General features: G+C 35.3%; 1 protein-coding gene across 1 annotated transcript; it reads left to right on the top strand.

The window, feature by feature from the left end:
* Positions 1 to 14,656: 14,656 nt before the first annotated feature.
* LOC123525657 (leptin receptor gene-related protein-like) lies at positions 14,657 to 20,766 on the top strand (the record flags this gene model as incomplete). Its single annotated transcript, XM_045304801.2, has 4 exons — positions 14,657 to 14,706; positions 15,448 to 15,522; positions 18,525 to 18,711; positions 20,263 to 20,766. Coding segments are annotated over 4 exons (426 nt in total), but the record flags the coding sequence as incomplete, so codon positions are not given.
* Between the last annotated feature and the right edge of the window lie 381 nt (positions 20,767 to 21,147).

Raw genomic sequence — 21,147 nt, 5'->3', positions numbered from 1 at the left:
TAATGAAATAATGAGAAACTTACTTAAAGAAATATGCAAGTTTTATTTTTTCAAATTATGTCTGGATAATTGTGATATTGCAGAAAAATGTAACTTTCACTCATCTAAAGCTTGCAGAATACTGTAAATAACATTTGTCTAAAATTGAAAACAGAATGTGCATTTCAAAGTTACAAAGCAAAGCATGAAAAAGTCACTTTTGACAACATACTAAAAATGAAAATTGAGTATAGATGGAACACATTAATTTTATATTATATTGTTTGTCAGCACAAAGAAGTTTTCACTATACTTGTGTTTTATGATCATTATTATTTTCAGTATTATTACTGTATCTTTTATCATCCTATATGTAATATAATAATAATAACAACAACAATAATAACAATAATAATATTAGTTATGATTATTTTTATTATTATTATAATTATTACACTTATCATTCCACATTCACTGAAGAAAAATTAATTTCTTTCAACTCCACTGCACACATCTTCATGGTCTAGTTGGGGTCCCTGCTGTGCTAATTGCTCTCTAATCAGTTACTGTTACATAATCGCTGATAAGCAGCAGATAAGATGGGAGTTGTATATTGGATTTGGTGGGGTACACTTATATAGTAGTGAATCTAGGCCTTTAACTACTGCTTTTTATTACCATAATTCGGCAACATATTTGATTGACGATGATAGGACAATAGGTTTCTAATGTATTTCTTGATTGCTGAGACGTTAACTATCTCCAAAATGCTTAGTGATCTTCCATCATGTATTGACTGGATGAATATTCTTTTATGCGGAAAGATTGAGGGATCTTTTTACAATTTTATTAACTATCACAACAGCAATCTTAAAGTGCCGTGTGGCGGCCCCGTACTTAATTGGATTCAGCGTTGTTATAGTTTCTGGTCCTTTGGGATCATGGAGTCCATTCAATAGATGTGTAATAGAGTTCCGCTTCAGTCGGTGCTATGGTGCACAATTCATTACCTCTCATGAACAGACTCAATCAAATAGAGAAAAGTGGAAACTTCACAGGTCGCTCAACACGTCAAAAACGAAAATGTTGCAGGCTCGGTTTGATTGAGCCTGTTCATGGACGGTAGTGGAAATGCATGCTACCGTCCACACCCTCTAGCCCCGGGTTGAGCAGAACTCAACATTTACACATGCTGAAAGTACAAAAAGCAATTTAGAAACATCCGCAGATATATCCAAACGGCGGTGAACATGGAACCTTCAATGATACACGTGTTGAGGCGTGTAATTCCATGAAGAGCGGCGTTTGGTCCCCAGATAAAGTAAAGGGTAAAACCGAATCTGCTATTATTCTTTTTGATTGCATTCTATGCTTCCAAGGGATCTATTTACAGATTTTATTAGGTGCACCATAAACCGGTTAAAGATCCCCAGTGGTGGTTTTGCTTCTGACCGTTCCAAGGCGGTGCCCCACTGTGTTCCTTTGTTTGTTTTTTTCCTGGTGTGTTTGATTTGTGTGAGTGTGTGTGTTGGTCGCGGTGCGCGTCCGGGTGCTGGTTTAACGTTTGGGGAGGCTGCGGTTTTAGAACGTGGCCTTCCTTGTCGGATATTTATCCTTGATTTTTTTTACTATATTCAATTTTCAGTCGTTCACTACGGTTTCAATCATTTTTGTTTTTGCTTGATTGCATGAGAGGCTTAACACTTTTATTTTGCTTCCAACGGATGTTTTATATGTGTTTAATTTTTGAAATTGTGATATTATTGAAGGATTGTATTTACTAAAAGCATTGGATAAGAATATTTTTCTTTATTATGGTATCTAGATATATGAAAACGTTATCACATTTTTGACAAATAATATATTACTCTTCATCTGTCTTTGTTATCATAAACACACCACTTAATATGTTGTTTCTGAATGTATGATACCGAGATATATACTTGATAAATTATCTAATGTAACTGACTATCGATTACCTGAATTTATTATCAGTCTTGATATGCTTGATGTCACAAGTATGACTAATACTCTCCTTCCTTTTTTCCCTTGTTGTGCAAAACATATAACGTGCTTGCTGTCCTTTTGTATATTAGACCATGGGCCAAGCCTAGCTCTTCAAACTTTCCAAGAAGAATTTAGTGATTATTTCATTTACTGAGGTTATATAAGGTTTTAAGACACCAACTATTCGCATTTGAATTGAATGCACAGGTCTGTATGAGAAACAGTTTTGTTAGCAGTGACTACATTGAGGTTTTAAGAAACGATTCGCATGTGAATTAGATGTACAGACCAGTCTGAGACACAATTATTGGCAGTCACTACATTTTCTATGTTCATTATCGTTGTAATACTTAACTCCTAATAGTATGAGGTCATGTATATGTCTTACAATTTTTCTATACATGCAAGTAGTTAATGTAAATTGCATTTTGTTCTACTTTCTTTTGCACTATGCAGTTAATGAAACATACACGTGTAGAATTATTTTGAATAGAAATATCTAAAGAAATATATTTTAAGTTTTAAATTTCCAGTTATTAGCTTTGGCACGGTATTTTCTTACTTTTATCAGAAAAAGTTGCTGCCCATCACCGACCGAGTGATTATCCAAAAAACAGATAATTGCAAATAGAAGACTTCTTGGCCCATATTCACCAACGTTTTCGAATCCGACTTTAAAACTCATAAAAAACCAATTGCCGTAACTTCTTTGTAATAAATTTAATTTGCTGAAACATTGCATGGCTTTTAGTTGTATTATATATCATATTCATGTCAAATGACATTAGAATCTTTACAAGATTAACAGATATCGGGTAAAAGGTAATTTTAGCAATTCAAAATCTAAACGTAAGACTTAAAATGCTGCTGAATACAGACTCTGTACTTCACAAACATTTCTCATTGAAAATATATGTTGAAAGCATGTTTTGATTGAAATCAGAATTTGTTACCGCGAAGGTTGCTTAATATAATGATACGCTTTTGCAACAAGAGCTTTTTTTTGTAAAACTGGTTTCGTGTCTCAACACATTGAACGAAACTGAAAAAGAAGGGGAGGGGGATTCATGGCTGAGTGGTTAAGATCACTGACTTCGAATCAGTTGCCCCCCGCCGATGTGGATTCGAGCCTCATTTAGGCGTTGAATTCTCAGTGAGGAAGCCATCCAACTGGTCTACGAAAGGTCGGTGGTTCTTCCTAGGTGCCCGCCGGTGATTAAAAAATGCGTGGAGGGTCACTTAGGGTCTTCTTCCACCATCAAAGCTGAAAAGTCGCCTATCTAACCTTTAATTGTGACGATGCGACGTTAAACCACACAAAAATGTGAGAGAAAGATAGATGTAACGTGCAGCTCTGTTGGGTACTGGAAAGCTAAGTCCTGTAATTCCGAAAATGATTGTGACAGTGTTTACGTAGTATCAACAAACTGTACATGATAACTTTAGTCTAAAACACGACAAAAATAAATTAACAAAACTGAATTTTGTGTTGTTGCTTATTGATTGGTTAAGTCAAACATCTCCCTTAGATGAAGTAACGGCATTGTTCTAATTTTAGTCCAATGACCGGTGTAACTGATATTAAAACTGTAGCATTTCTTTTAATAAATTGCTTTTAAACCGCAGAAGTGAGTCAGACGTATTAAATTAGCACAATTTAGGCCACAGTACTTTTGCAGATACTGGCTTTAAGTGAGCAAATTATCGGCTAGGTGCCTGTAGCCGATATCTGTCTTATATGTTGCGTGTTGCACTCCTAATGTAGGCCCGGTGTGACAGCCGATACTGGCCCATTATTGAAATTCACTTATCGACTCAACACCGGATGCGCCTTGAGGCCGCATGTTGCCAGTGACGAAATGCATTAGGACAAGTAGTGTTGTGTGTGTGTTTTTTTGTAAAAGAGTTTAGATTTCTTGAAAATACCAAAGCACAATTTATGAAATTGTATTCATATTCGTCTTTTGAAAGGCCTTCAAACAGTAAGTATACATACTGCAAAAAAAAACAAAAAAAAAACAAACAAACAAAAACACTAATAACTAAATTCTTTGGTGCTGATCGAGATACCATAAAATTTCAGTCTAGATGCCACAAACCATTTGGTCTTGCAAATAAAAAAAACATAGCATATTCTGACATATCCGACGTAATGAAATAGTCTGGAGAGTTTCTGATAGACTTTCCCACAGTCTGAAGATCAATTTCATTTTTATATGATAAACGGGCAGATAGCAGATTTAACATTTAAGATGCCATTAGGCCAGACAAGCCTAAAGGAACCAGCGTGGAACACTCATGTCAAGTCATGTAATGCTGGGCAGGTATTTCAACACTAGTTTTTCACTTAGCATTTCAACAGAGTCTAAATGAAAGATGTTTAAATTTCATTCTGGATGTATTTTTGACATTTGGTAAAGAAATTGGGAGAGAATGGTAATTTTTGGTGAAGCCAAAGTCAATTTTAGTATGAATAGTACTACCAGGTCACAGCAGGGTGATTTTGATGTGATTTTACAGGAGAGATTTCTGTTAAAAGGTTCTCTTCATTTTATGTCAGTTTTATCATAATTCTTCTAGATGGGTATGGATTTGTTCCCTGAAATGGGACTAGCTATGTTTGGCAGCTCTTTAAACTTGCCAGTTTAATGGTCAGAGACCACCAATTCAAAAAAGTACAGGGAACTTACTGGGAATAAGATAAGTGTATACCTGGGAATAAGGTAACGTCTGTGCGTTCTGATTGGTCAGCCATATAAACAAACCCAGGAAGTGATTATTTTTTCAAAATTGATATTTTTACACTGCATTTACAGTATTTTATTATACATTTTGACAAAATTTGCTACATTTTATGTGTATTGAAAAAAAGTTTTATCAAACGAATTTCTCCCGCCATGCCAACGATGTAAACAGGGGGTCATCTCATTCACACGAAAATTACTTAAATAAAGTATCACTATTCATATATTTTTCGTCCGATATTTTGGTAGAACTAAGATAGTTCTTGAAAGATATGTAGTAAGATATATATGTTTCGATGTATGGAAGGCCGTACACGCCATAATGTTATAATGTAAGTCTATGGGAAAACAATTGGTGGTCTCTACCCTATATTAGAGCTAAAACATGACTTTCGTCGGAAGCCAACACAGGTAATGTTAATGGCCACAAATCTGTTGTAAATGATGTAGAAATACGTTTTCGTGCAAAAATAAGCGTGAAATTTGAATATTTTTTAACTTTTGGCCTCTTTTTTGGACAAATGTGCCCATTTTTATCTGAGCTTTTGGGCCAAAAGGGATCATTTTTATCTCTGTAATGTCAGGGAATGATCAAAATTAATAGACTTTATTTCTATTTTTTACGGAATGAATCATATTTCAGCTTTCAAGTCGAATCCAATGCAGATAACTTAAATCTTCACAAAAAATTGCAATCAGACGACGACAGGGACTGAATCTGGGCATATAAATCGACAGAGGGTGACCTCAGTAAACTGTCCATATCTTTCTTAAAACTGAACATTTCTTGATGAAACTTTGTAAGACATTTGGTATTGGATCATGTTTGACAATATCACTGAAAAATTGGAAAATGTGATACAAAACATTCACCTATAGGTCAGAGACCACCAATTCAAAAAAGTACAGGGAACTTACTGGGAATGAGGTAAGTGTATACCTGGGAATAAGGTAACGTCTGTGCGTTCAGATTGGTCAGTCATGTAAACAAACCCAGGAAGTGATTATTTTTTCAAAATTGATATTTTTTTTCACTGCATTTACAGTATTTTATTATACATTTTGACAAAATTTGCTACATTTTATGTGTATTGAAAAAAAGTTTTATCAAACGAATTTCTCCCGCCATGCCAACGATGTAAACAGGGGGTCATCTCATTCACACGAAAATTACTTAAATAAAGTATCACTATTCATATATTTTTGTCCGATATTTTGGTAGAACTAAGATAGTTCTTGAAAAAAATGTAGTAAAATATACATGTTTCGATGTATGGAAGGCCGTACACGCCATAATGTTATAAAAGTAAATAAGGCACACTTGTGCTGTCTTTTATCTTCAGTTTTTATCCGATGTTATCTTAGGCATTTTAGGCTATGGTCAAGATTAGCACCAGTAACTCAGCTTTTCTTTTTATATGTAAATGTGCTATTACATTATGATGTTTTAATAATATGTGTGCAAATGCTTTTACTCATATTAAAATTGTGTATTAATTAGTATATATTTGTTAAATAAGTCGGTCAATAGCTATTCATAGCCAATGTTGATTTGTTATGCCATACCGACAATAAATAAAATTTGTATTGTATTGTATTGTAATGTAAGTCTATGGGAAAACAATTGGTGGTCTCTACCCTAATATAGCTAGAATACTATTTAGGCGTATGTTACCTATAAACGTAGAGATGATAGCGATTCAGGATTGTAATCGCAATGTATTTATAAATTATGACGTCAGAATCAAAATAATGGCTGGAATTAGAGGTAGCTGTCAAAATCACATTTTTCACTATATTTGTTTTGGCGCTGTATTAAATCGACTGGACAGACAATAAAATAAACATCCTATTTATTGTGAAAACATTATAGCTCTTCATTCATCATAAAGATTTAACTTTTTCTCAAATTTTAGTTTTGATAAAAAAAAATGTTATGAAGAAGTCACATGAAAATGATGAAGACATTGAATAAATGAATATAGATAGTACACGTTCACTGTCAAACATTTGCTTATGTATGTGGAACAGTCCATTTCCATATGCCATTGTTAAAGTTGCTTCTGCATAGCCAGCAGGTTTAAAGCCATTCATTGAATCATGAGCCCTGATAGGCTTTCATTAGAGGCAGTGGCTACGATTACGGTAACGTAATCCTAGCCTCTGGTTCTAGGATTACGGAAGTTCCGTATTCCTAGACAACCCTATGAGGATAGGCTAGGATTACGGAAGTATTTAAGAGGCATCAAATATATGTTAGGACATGCATAAATGACGTTGTAAAATTACTTATTTCACTATTATTTCATGCTATCGATCCGCTGTTTTGGGTTAGTTACTTAGTATAATCAAAGAGCTATAAAAATAAATAGATTGGCAACTTGAAAGGCATAAAGAGCAAATCTCGCAAACCTCCCGTGAGAAAAAAACAAGATCTCGTTTCCCGGAAGTGGCGCTTTCTCCACGCGCCATTTTGTGTGCGAAAGCAACTATTCATCGGTAAAATAATTATCACCGTATGACCACGCTTCTTTCGAAGGCAAAAAAAAACCGTGTACTTCGTGTCTTAAGACCATTTCTCATCAAACTAGTTTTGTTTTAGAAGCTAACATGTATTTTAAATGTAGTTTTAAAGGTACAAATTGTAACTCCATGCTCGCCGATGTTTGTTTTTAGTAAGATAACTCCGAATCACGCTCTGACACGAGCTCACGAGAGATTACAGCCAGTTGCCATTCTGTGTATTTTATACTTTTTTGGTATTATCTTAATGGTGGCACGCGGAAATATTATAGAATTATCTATGTTTCATATATACCTGCAATTTTTGTCATCAAATCAACACAAATGGTCTTTAATAACATACAATATGGTTATAAATAAAAAAAATCAAAGTCAGGGGTTCCACTAGACCTGAAAACCCAAGAGTCCCAGGACCCTTGGGCCCAAATTTTGAAGGGTCCTTTTCCAAAATACAGGAGTCCTGTCCCAACACGTCCATATAATTGACTATATTTTTTTTATTTAGTAATACGTAGATCTTTACCTAAGAAAACAATAAACCAAAGATCATGTTACAGCATAATAAAAAATGTCAGTTTCAGGTCATATAGTCTCATATTGTAAACTAATATTTATCAAAATTCATGTTATTTTGATTAGGCTTTTCTTCTATATTTCATTTAATTTTTAGCCCACCATCATCAGATGGTGGGCTATTCAAATCACTCTGCGTCCGTGGTCCGTCGTCCTTCCGTCCGTCCGTCCGTCCGTCAGTCCGTCCGTCCTTCCGTCCGTTAACAATTTCTCGTTATCGCATCTCCTCAGAAACTACCTGGGGGATTTTGACCAAACTTTGTCAGAATGATGTATTGGTACCCTAGTTGTGTCCCCCTGAAAATCAGACTGGTTCAACAATTTTTTAGTAAGTTATGGCCCTTTGTTTATTTCTATAATTTACATAGATTTATATAGGGAAAAACTTTGAAAATCTTCTTGTCCAAAACCACAGAGCCTAGGGCTTTGATATTTGGTATGAAGCATCATCTAGTGGTCCTCTACCAAGATGATTCAAAATATTTCCTTGGGGTCTAATATGGTCCCACCCCGGGGGTCACATGGTTTATATAGACTTATATAGGGAAAAACTTTGAAAAACCTCTTGTTCAAAACCACAGGGCCTAGGGCTTTGATATTTTGTATATGACATCATCTAGTGGTCTTCTACTAAGATTGTTCAAATTATCCCCCTAGGGTCAAATATGGCTCCGCCCCGGGGATCACATGGTTTACATAGACTTACATAGGGAAAAACGTTGAAAATCTTCTTGTCCAAACCACAAAGCCTAGGGTTTTGGCATTTGTAATGTAGCATCATCTAGTGGTTCTCTACCAAGTTTGTTCAAATTATCCCCCTAGGGTCAAATATGGCCCCGCCCTGGGGGGTCACATGGTTCATATAGACTTATATAGGGAAAAGATTTTAAAATCTTCTTGTCAATAACCTACAACATTCAAATTTGGACCACATGTATGGTTTTGAGTGGCAAGATGAACCTTGACATGAGTTGACCTTGATTTTGACCTAGTGACCTACTTTCACATTTCTGTAGCTACAGCCTTCAAATTTGGACCACTTGCATAGTTTTGTGCACTGAAAAAACTTTGACCTGACTTTGACCTAGTGACCTACTTTCACATTTTTGAAGGTACAGGCTTCAATTTTGGACCACATGCATAGTTTTGTGTTCTGAATTGGAATTTGACCTTGATTTTGACCTACTGACCTACTTTCACATTTCTCAAGCTACAGCCTTCAGATTTGGACCACATGCATAGTTTTGTGTACCGAAACAAACTTTGACCTTTACATTGACCTAGTGACCTACTTTCACATTTTTGAAGGTACAGGCTTCAAATTCGGAACACATGCATAGTTCTGTGTTCCGAAATAAAATTTGACCTTGATTTTGACCTTGTGACCTACTTCCACATTTTTGAAGGTACAGGCTTTAAATTTGGACCACATGCATAAATTTGTGTTCTGAAGTGTTATTTGACCTTGATTTTGACCTAGTGACCTACTTTCACATTTCGTCCTTGAAATTGATCTAGTGACCTACTTTCACATTTCTCAAGCTACAGCTTTCGAATTTGGACCACATGCAAAGTGTTGTGTACGGAAATGAAATTTGACCTTGAGCTAGTCAGTAAGTCTTGAAATTTGGAACACTCAAAAATGGCACATTGGTGGGCGCCAAGATCACTCTGTGATCTCTTGTTAATAACAGAACAGTGCTATAACACTATAAAAATGTATCCAAAATGTACTATCCGGATACTGGTACACTTCCGGAATGTCATCGGAAAATAGTTTTTACTTAGATTACTTGGCCAACTAAGCTAAATCAGAGATAGTTCCTCAAATAATGATGCTATTTATCATTAAAAACTGCATTGAAAGTCAGTTTTTTTAAGGAATTTTGGAAATATGCATATGACATCGGGTGTAATTAGACTCGTGAACGGACATTCTAAATTTATTTTTGCTTTCAGAATTCATCAAAATTTGTGAAGTTTCTTGTTGAAATTACGGTATGATCACTAAACAATGGTCTAATTTAAAGTTGGCATGAAAAAATCTTGCAGGGCACTTTTCACATGCTCGGTAATCAGCTGCTTACGATAATTTAATAATTGGCGCCTTTTTTGACAGTACACAGGATCAATACTCTTTATCAATTAATTTCAACCCTTCATTGGTTCTTTTTACCTATGTGCACTCACCATGACGTAACCTGCTGATAAAAAAATCAGCGAGGCATGTCTACAGGAGAAAGGGCAGGATTTAGCAGAAGATCAAAGACAGGAGGGCATGACCGCGAGTGTTTATTTTGGAATACAGTGTCTATCGTGGAAATAGTTTTACTGAAGGAAATGAATGATAAGAAAAAGGATTATCAAAGGAAAATGCCTCCGGGTCCCGAAGGACGCACAGGCAAGTATCATGCCGGGTCCTTTGAGCGTCTTTTGAAAATCTCCCGGGTCCGGACCCGGGGTCCCGGGTCAAATGGAACCCCTGCAAAGTATAGAATATTTTTTTTAAACCTAACTTTTACCCTCATATTTCTATAATATTTCCGCGGGCTGCCATTAATATAGTGTTTAAGATTATACTAACCCAAAATGGCGGATAGATAACACGGAATAATAAGGCAGGCATCAAAAATCGCTATTTTAATAAAGTGAAATAAGAAGTTTACAACATCATTTATGCATGTCCTAACATATTTTTGATGTCTCTTAACCCTTTCCCACATGGATACGTTTATCACCGTATCTATCGATTACCAAACAGAAACGTATTGACCCGTGTCTATCGGTTCCCCGATAGAAACGTATTATACCGATTAACGGCCATTTGAACAGAATCGTTTTATCCCGTGACTCATAATCAATCGCTTTTTTTTCGTTCTTTTCCTAAAGAAACAAATTCCGGATGTTTACTAACTCAAAATATGGGATTTCGTCATCATTATTTACGTAAAAGATCATGTGGTTACTATTTAAATTTATCGAGTACTTTGCAAAGAAAGACACCGGGTTTTTTTCCTACATGTGCACGACGCTACGTCATGGAAAATTACTGAGAAACTGCTTGCAACTAGCCGTTTTGCGGGGCTTTCCTCGTTCTAAAAATAACAACCATTTAACATCAAAGTATTTTTAAATGTGTTAGGTCATGAAGGTCACGCATGATACATGCAGATTTCCCCTAAACAACAATTTGTGTATACGATGGCTCGGAATTTATGGCCTTACATAACGGGAAGTGTTAATCAAAACAGAAGGACCGCGGCTTTCAAATATTTTATGACACCCCAAGAGTTAATTGCTGCGTAAGTCACTCGTGATGTACCGACGTTTGATCATCAAAATATTATGTAATATTATCTTAAAAATATTTAATTTTTAGCACAAGAATACTGTAGTCGGTTACGAGTCTCGATCTCCACAATCTTTTTGCACTTTCAGAAATTTTACGATCCATTATTTTTGTAGTGTCATTCAGTTTGATGGTTGTTTTTTATATAAATACTTACCGATTCGGATTCGGAAGATAAGTCTATTAACTATAAATCAAACTTTCAAACATCAAAATGAAATTGTATATGAATTTCAATGTGAAAGTAATCCAAAACAGAATTTTATGCCTAAAAATATATATTCCCGTACTTTAACACTTTATATCTTCGAAACTCAAAGAGAAACCACAATAAATTTTGTATCATCGGAAACAGAATTTAAATTGCTATAAACTTTATATTGACAAAAATAATGTCAAACTTACAGAAAATATTAAAATAATGACATTTTTAACATTGTGTGTAATCACAAAATAATGCCAACACCTCTGTTCAGATAAGACAGTCACCTTTATCAGCCATATACCGATTATTGATTATTGATTATCACTTATCAGTGTTATGTAAAAGAGGTTGCTTTGGCTTCTGTTCTGTGTGGTAAAGGGTTAAATACTTCTGTAATCCTAGCCTATCCTCATAGGGTTGTCTAGGAATACGGAACTTCCGTAATCCTAGAACCGGAGGCTAGGATTACGGAACCGTAATCGTAGCCACTGCCTTCATTAGAATGTCTCTGGGAATGTGTCACTTTATGTACCAGACACTTTATGTACCACTTTGGACACCTTATGTACCACATAATTATATGATATATAGTGGATGATCATTTTTGTTTTGATTTGAAGAAAATGTTATACTTTATGTTACTTGAAATGTTTTTTTACTAAATTTAAATGTTAATTGTCATAATTAATAAGGTAAAATTATATGCACATAGAAATGTTAACAACATTCTATGGACTTAAGCTGATTAAATCAAAGTTGTTTTCACAGGTAATTATCACTGATTATCACATATTGACAAGTGTTACACAATGAGATACAATTACTATATAATATATAGGTGGTAAACTAAGTGTCAAAGTGGTACATAAAGTGTCTGGTACATAAAGTGACTGGTACATAAGGTGTTGCACCCTGTCTCTGGTAGTCGGTCACATCGGTATTTCTCCGCGGTATAATTATCACTCAGGGAGCCGACTCTTGGTCAGTCATAGGTGTTATATGCTGTCATTGATCTCTGAGCGGAAACTAATTCTGTATTGAAACCCAACCTGAAATTGTACCAGAACTCTTTTGCGCAAACCAAATGCCATGGAGTCCATGGCATGGACTCACCTTTTACTTTAACATATTTCTAATCCGTTTTTCTTTTGATCTGACATCGAATAAACCATATAACATACATCTACATCAGAAAAACCAACAATCGATTTCCGATTATGACTTGTTGGCACTGTCAGAGAGACAGTTGTTGGAGAAATTTAGTATATTACAGTATTAAAAGTAAAAGATAAAAGGACAGTATGCTACAGTTAAAATAGGACAGAATGGAAGAATTACATAGTGACCACCGCCAGCCTCTCTGTAAAGATACTGAGGCTGGGGCTAGCTTTGACTGATGTGGGGAGGGAGTTTCAGAGTCTGATGGTTCTAGGGAGATAAGAGTTAGCAAAGTATTGGGTGCTGGAATAAGGGATCTAGTAGTTCAGATTTCTAATGGGGGTCAGGTAACCTTGGTCAGTTGCAACGGTCTGGGTCCTTATTTTGTAAAACAAAGGTATTGGTCAGTTTAACCTGTGATACTGGAGAGTTTTCCATTCTAGGGATTTCAACATTTCAGTTACACTGTTTGTGTATATTCTGAACACAAGTTATACACAGAAGTTTCAAATGGGTACTGCTGTCCGCAATATTTTGCCTGCCATTGCTTTTGTGACCTGATCAGGATACTCTTCATAAAACAAATAGGCCTTAGAGAGTCATTATTTATCAATGTTTTTGTGTGAATATAAAACTTGTATGTACAGTATGTTTTTCATGAACTTTGTTGAAAATACATGTAGCTATATTTATAATTCAATAAAATCCATGGATATACAAAATGTTGATCTTGATTTTCAAAAATAACCATATACTATTAACTTTGCATGACATCATTAGTTTCTCATGAAAGTCAGTGCACAGATGTTGCGGTTCCGCACCGGTTAGGTACCCAAATGGGGTTATGCCATAATTTAATGGACATGACCACAGCATCAAGTTATGCAGGGTTTTCCTACCCAATGTAGTTAAGTAAGCACTGGTTCATGCATCAGTACGAATCAGTAACGTGGACTGCGGCCAAAAATTAATTATCAGGTACACTTCACAGTCAATACACACTGTTAACTGGTCTATACTACGTAATAGGTAGACTGCGTCTAAAGTTTATTAATCTGATACACATCAAGATGACTTCATAAAATAAACCGTTCAACAAAATGGTTCAAAAACATGTTTCTGTCATCTGCTGTTTGCACGAAGAAAGCACTGTGTGGTCTTTCGCAATCTCACATACCAGAGGTTTGTCTCAGGTACCATGTTAAACATCTTATGAATGAGAATGGGTTTTTTCATATGCATGAGGATTGATGCTTGAAGTACGTAGTGCTTGAACAAACATGGCTGGCTTTTTATTGGAAACATTAACCGTAAAAATTTTAATGAAGTCACGGCTGTGTTAGCGTATAAACTCTGAAAGTGTCTGTCCACTCAGGGTCCATTTATTTACATCATTTATTAATTTCTCTTTCCTTATTTCTAATTCGTTATTATGATGATTAAAAATAAATGACCCCCTAAAATTGAAAATGACCCCCAAAGCCAAACATGAAGGGGTCATAATGACCCTCAATCAAAATTTCCGAGGGAAAACCCTGGTTATGGTAGCCAGAACTATGGTAAGAGCATTGGACTAGCACCCGAGCGACCCTGGTTTGAATCCAGCCATAGGCAGTTGAGATTTTTCGTCATAAAATGCTATGCTGTTTGATTTGTTATGCCCAAAAGTCGTAAGATGGGGTTTAGTCTGGGATTCAGACTTTATCTTGTGTCGAATCTTGCACTTTCTATGCCAAAATGGCTTACATGTCATCATGTGTTTACATAGCCTGTAAGTTTAAAGCGAATCTCTGACAACTGCGTCAAGGAGTCGACTCTTTGGCTCAGTGGTTAGAGCATTAGACTAGCACCTGAGCGACCTGGGTTCAATTCCCGCCACAGGCAGTCCTTCCATCTGTCCATCCAAATTTGCGTCGCTCATACGGTATCTCAAAAAGTGTTTAATCTAGGTTCATGAAACATGATAGGAATATTATTCAGCATGAGAAGTTTTGCACCTGGGATTTTGTTTCAGATTTCTTTCAGTCAGACTAGAGTTGCAGCCCTTGATTGTCAAAAATATGCATAATTGTTTGTGTTGCAAACATCTTAAAAATATTTCACCTAGAGTCATGATTTTATTCTAATACTTTGTTTTCTTCTTTTCATGTGCTGTACCATCCTGCAGCGTAAGTATACTATGATTCTTTGTGACATTTTGTTTAATGTGTCTTCTTTCATTTTTTTTTTTTTTTTTTTTTTTTTTGAAGATGGAATAATGTAAAGCAAGAAGATTTTTTTCATAATTTATGTCTTCCTCTTTTAGAATATATGAACTGTGTAAAGACACAATTTTTGTATAACTTGCTGCCTTTTTTGCGGTGACTTCGTTTTCTGTGAAAATAAGAATAACTTGTTTCAGCTCAAAGTTATCCTTGTTATAAAAGTGACTATAAATTAGAAAATTTGATTAAGTCTTAAAGAAATACTGCAGAATGAGTGAGATGGTGGTCTTGGTTCCTAGGATAAATGTGTAGAACTGAGATTTTGGAAGAGTCTTAGAACTTTAGCATTAGAATAGAAGTTTCTAAGCACAACTTCAAACTGACAGTGGCATACATGTGCATTATGAAGCCAGTACTCTTCCGCATTGAATTCTGTTGTTAAATCGGATATTGTTGTTTTTGAAATTGGGTTGAGTTCACAAGGTAGAATATTTAAAGTTAGTGTCCAAGTTGTGAAATATGTAGGTCTACCTGTAATAGTATTAGCAATATCTATTTTCATGCATACAGCTCAGTGAATATTGAATATAAATACCAACTCCCTTTCAAAAATTTCTGATTTTGCGGTATTTTGTTAGCACCTACATGTAGATGTGGAACTTTTTTTCATTATGTATTTTCGTACTTGCATTTTGTATTTTACAGATTGATAGGTTTGGCATTTCTTGCCGCAGTTGGTATAACATTACTGGTGTTAGGATGTGCTCTAGATGCATACAAGTAAGGGTTTAATCACGTTTTATTTTATGATAAAATTATAATACAACATGTTTGATCATTCTTTGGTTTTAGTTAAACTTATTTCATTTATTTTAGACTCACAAGTTAATGGAACCATGTGATGATGTCTGATGGATATTTTCTATCTGTCTTTCTGTAATGTCAGACCCTTGCAATGAGGCCGAAATTAAAATATGTTTGCTTGCTGTCTCCCTACCTACATTATTGGTCAAATATGCTTGTCAATTTTTTTAGCTCACCTGTCACAAAGTGACAAGGTGAGCTTTTGTGATCGCGCGGTGTCCGTCGTCCGTGCGTGCGTGCGTCCGTCCGTAAACTTTTGCTTGTGACCACTCTAGAGGTCACATTTTTTATGGGATCTTTATGAAAGTTGGTCAGAATGTTCATCTTGATGATATCTAGGTCAAGTTCGAAACTGGGTCACGTGCCATCAAAAACTAGGTCAGTAGGTCTAAAAATAGAAAAACCTTGTGACCTCTCTATAGGCCATATATTTCACAAGATCTTCATGAAACTTGGTCAGAATGTTCACCTTGATGATATCTAGGTCAAGTTCGAAAGTGGGTCACGTGCCGTCAATAACTAGGTCAGTAGGTCTTAAAATAGAAAAACCTTGTGACCTCTCTAGAGGCCATATATTTCACAAGATCTTCATGAAAATTGGTCAGAATGTTCACCTTGATAATATCTAGGTCAAATTCAAAACTGGGTCACGTGCCTTCAAAAACTAGGTCAGTAGGTCAAATAATAGAAAAACCTTGTGACCTCTCTAGAGGCCATATTTTTCATGGGATCTGTATGAAGTTGGTCTGAATGTTCATTTTGATGATATCTAAGTCAAGTTCAAAAATGGGTCATGTGCGGTCAAAAACTAGGTCAGTAGGTCTAAAAATAGAAAAACCTTTGTGACCTCTCTAGAGGCCATATATTTCATGAGATCTTCATGAAAATTGGTCAGAATGTCCAGCTTGATGATATCTAGGTCAAGTTCGAAAGTGGGTCACGTGCGGTCAAAAACTAGGTCAGTAGGTCAAATAATAGAAAAACCTTGTGACCTCTCTAGAGGCCATATTTTTCATGGGATCTGTATGAAAATTGGTCTGAATGTTCATCTTGATGATATCTAGGTCAAATTTGAAAGTGGGTCACGTGCCGTCAAAAACTAGGTCAGTAGGTCAAATAATAGAAAAACCTTGTGACCTCTCTAAAGGCCGTATTTTTCATGGGATCTGTATGAAAATTGGTCTGAATGTTCATCTTGATGATATCTAGGTCAAGTTTGAAACAGGGTCATGTGCGGTCAAAAACTAGGTCAGTAGGTCTAAAAATAGAAAAACCTTGTGACCTCTCTAGAGACCATACTTGTGAATGGATCTCCATAAAAATTGGTCAGAATGTTCACCTTGATGATATCTAGGTCAAGTTTGAAACTGGGTCACGTGCCTTAAAAAACTAGGTCAGTAGGTCAAATAATAAAAAAATCTTGTGACCTCTCTAGAGGCCATACTTTTCATGGGATCTGTATGAAAGTTGGTCTGAATGTTCATCTTGATGATATCTAGGTCAAGTTTGAAACTGGGTCAACTGCGGTCAAAAACTAGGTCAGTAGGTCTAAAATTATTTAAATCTTTTGACCTCTCTAGAGACCATATTTTTCAAGGATCTTCATGAAAATTGGTCAGAATTTTTATCTTGATAATATCTAGGTCAAGTTCAAAACTGGGTCACATGAGCTCAAAAACTAGGTCACTATGTCAAATAATAGAAAAAATGACGTCATACTCAAAACTGGGTCATATGGGAAGAGGTGAGCGATTCAGGACCATCATGGTCCTCTTGTTTTAAGTTGCGATATGACAGGTGCTGCATATACTTCAAGTAAGCAAAATAATAATTGAGAATGTTTAAACTGTATTATTTTATTTCATCCTTTTATACAACTTATTTTTACAGAAGAAAATATTCTGTAAGAAATGATCATAATATTCTATCTGGTGGTAAAAGAATCACCAACAAAAAAAAAATTGCCTACCTACCTACCTACCCAACATTAAAAAGTAGGGTCGGGATGCAGCAAACAAAGACTTTTTTAAATGTGGCCTGACATAGACATTTGGTTTGTCAAGCTGCAATACATAGTATTTTGCTGATAGTTTAAGTCTGTGATAGACTGGCATACCGTATATATAGTATGTTAAAGCCCCAACATTACTACCCTGGCAGTAAGTTTTGTAGGAGGAGCCTGTCAAATAACAACGCTACTCTAGGCTGTCTGTTAGCTAAAAATAGCTCACTTTAAATGATTCACAGGCAAATGTAAACAATGGTCAGTTGAAGAAGAAATTTGAACTAGTTTGCATGTTTTGATGGTTAAAAACTATTATTATCCATATTGTGCATCCATATCAGTATCAATCCTATGAAAAATTGAGTCAAGACTAGCATTCCTGATTTTTAATCTTGTTTATGTAAATTTAACAATGAAACTCAAAATCAAACATTCATTTAACTAAAGTTCTGTCATTACTGGCTGGTCCATTAATTGAGACAACCTAGCAATAAATGTAGAAATAATAAACTATTTAGGTCTGGGATGCAGAACAGTACACACAAATATTTTAAAAGTTGTTTAAAATGTGAGTTTACCCGTACCAGTAAATACTGTTTTAAACATTATTTAAAAGATAACTTATTAAAGGATCATTTAGATTTTCGATGGTCTGTCTGATAAAATTTTGAACAATACTTAATCAGGGCCTCCTCTGGGCCTCAGAAAGTTGTAGCCACTTTCTGAGAGAAATAGCCAAATTGAAGCTGAATTGCTGAAATTTGGCCACATTTTAATAAAAATCTTTTAGCCACTTCCAAAAATCTGTAGCCAGTTCTTTGAATTTGTAGCATTTGGCTACATTGGTGAATGGCAGAGGAGGCCCTGCTTAATGCCAGGAATGGTTTGATTTTATTGGTGCATATTTTTCCAGCAACTGGTGGCCAATGTTTGTGTTGATATTCTATTTCCTCGTTCCGGTACCCACCATCATCTCACGGCGAATGGCTAACAATTTTGACACTGCTAGCAGTGCGTGTGTTGAGTTGTGTATATTTCTAACTACAGGAATAGTGGTGTCGTGTCTATCTTTACCAATAATTTTAGCGAGAGTTTCAGTGGTATGTATAATTTAAGTTCAAAATAGTGTTGGAGCACTTACACAAATGTATTTGCTTGTATTTCATAGCATATATTATAAGGCCTGCATTAAAATGGGCTTGCAGCCTGGAAAACATGTAGGTGCAAAGGATATGAAATGTACTTGAACCATACTTTTCAAGAATTTTGATTATGTATATGTGTTACAAAAAGATGATTAAAATTTTTGTCCATCACTGATCAGTATACACGTTCTCCATTCAAACAGATGTCTGATTGAGTTCTTTATGATTTGAATTTGTAAGATAATAATAGTAATGAGAATACAGGGGAAGGACTTTTTATTTCTTTTTGTTAATAGAAAAAAATAAATACATAAGAGCCCACTTGCTTAGCTCATAGTCAATAGGGAGAGCACAGTGAGATCTACGGATGGCAGGGTCGTGAGTTCTATCTCAGGGTGGGGCATATGTTTTCCAAGAGGATTTGATAAAAGATATTGTGTCTGAAATCATTTGTCCTCCACCTCTGATTCATGTAGGGAAGTTGGCAGTTAATTGCGGAGAAAAGATTTGTACTGGTACAGTTTCCAGGAACACTGGTTAGGTTACATTGTAATTGCCCATAATACTGTTGAAAAACAATGTTAAATCCGAAACAAACAAAATGATAAATACAATGTACATAACAGTTATTATTGCAGGATTTTTTAGAGGAACTGCAAGTGAATACTAAGTTTGTGCTTTTGATCATTCTTTAGTTTAACACTGTGTTGCTGGGCTAAAATCAATAAGTTGAGAAAGAAATGATAACTACTGCATGTATATCTGATGTCATGCAATGAATGGCTTTCTGGTCAGTAGTTAAAAACTACTTGCATGAGGTATGAAGGACCGAGGGGCTGATACTTTTCAATAAACCATTCAGAAAATATTACTTTGTACTACACTCAAGGACTTTTAAGATGCCACTTCAGTGCATTTGGAAAATTTGATCAAAGAAGCTTTATAATGCATATATTTATAAAATATGCGTAAGGTTACTAAATTTCTAAAATGGATTGGTCCATCATTTATAATTTGATATGGACAGTGCCACTTGTTTATCGACTGAATAGCGTACAGTGCAGACCATGATCAGCCTGCACAGATGAACAACAGTGGTTGTTTATGACTTTGTATTCAACTTCATCATGTAATAACAATTAACATTTGTAAATGTGCGCAGTGAATTTTGTTTGGTGTTAATTACAGCATGAGCTACATCGGTACAGGTGATACAAGCCACACTTAAAGAAATCACAAAAGAAGCCACCATATTGGATCAGTTTTTAAGAAAAATAATAAATGAATATAAAGATATTTGAATACAAGTTACAAGGATGAATTAATTGCCATTTATGGATTAGGTATCTTCAATGGCCTTGAGTGTACCTGTCATGTCTTATGTGAGGCTTAAATGTATCATTCAGATACCTTCTGCTTTCCCAAGACAAAGTTTTCCTTCCCTGTAATTGCTATACTGCAGTTATTATTACATTTTAAAAAGAAGTTTTTCTTTCCATTTTTCAGATAGAGTGGGGAGCATGTGCACTAGCAGTATCAGGCAGTATTGTTGTATTTCTAACAATTCTTGGATATTTTTACGTGTTTGCAAATGAGGATTTGGACTACTCTATGTGGTAGCGGAAAAAGGTGACAAATAGTGCAAACACAGCGTAGAAATTCCTTCAGTGCTACAGAGTTCAACTATTACTGTTGAATCATGTTGAAATTCAGCATGAAAATGCATTAAATATATAATATTTGAGGGGCTGAGCACAAAACTATTGTATCTTGTTCTTAATTCATATACAGTTACACCAGTTTTGTGCTTACAACTCTTATTAACTCTGTTTCTGTAATATACTATGCTACGATCTTTTACATATTAAAGGGGCGTCTATTTTGCATTGCTGGCTGATCGGCCAAGTTAATGATACTTTTATAGGTTTTTTGTGTTCACCCTTTTCTGGCCATCATAGTGTTGTGTTAAGGATTGAGCAGAACTCTTGCAAGATCAGGGTCAGATTATATATTCTTGCATACCAGACGGGGATTTCCGTTATTTTTACCGGTGCTGGAAAAATCCATCTTACACCCCGGGGTGTAAGATAACTCGTGCTTTAAATGACGTATTACGAACTACATATATGTAGAAGAATTATTAAGTTATTTAATTTTATTTCGAAAAACGGAATAAAAATCCAGTCCCTTGACAGTTCCTCTTTGTTCCTGATAGTATATTCTCGATTCAAAACACGTTATTTTATCAAAAATTTATCTTTTACGCTGCAATGATAAAACAAAACCGGAACTAAACATTGTTATTTGTCTTTGAAACGTCATGACGTCTTTCCTGTTTACGGACGTTGGTTTCCCGCGCTTTGTTTAAATACGCTGCTGTAAGAAATAGTT

The sequence above is a fragment of the Mercenaria mercenaria genome, chromosome 3, assembly GCF_021730395.1.
Source record: "Mercenaria mercenaria strain notata chromosome 3, MADL_Memer_1, whole genome shotgun sequence".
NCBI lineage: Eukaryota > Metazoa > Mollusca > Bivalvia > Venerida > Veneridae > Mercenaria > Mercenaria mercenaria.
Note: the sequence above shows the minus strand (reverse complement) of the source record. Positions and strands in the feature narration are given on the sequence as shown.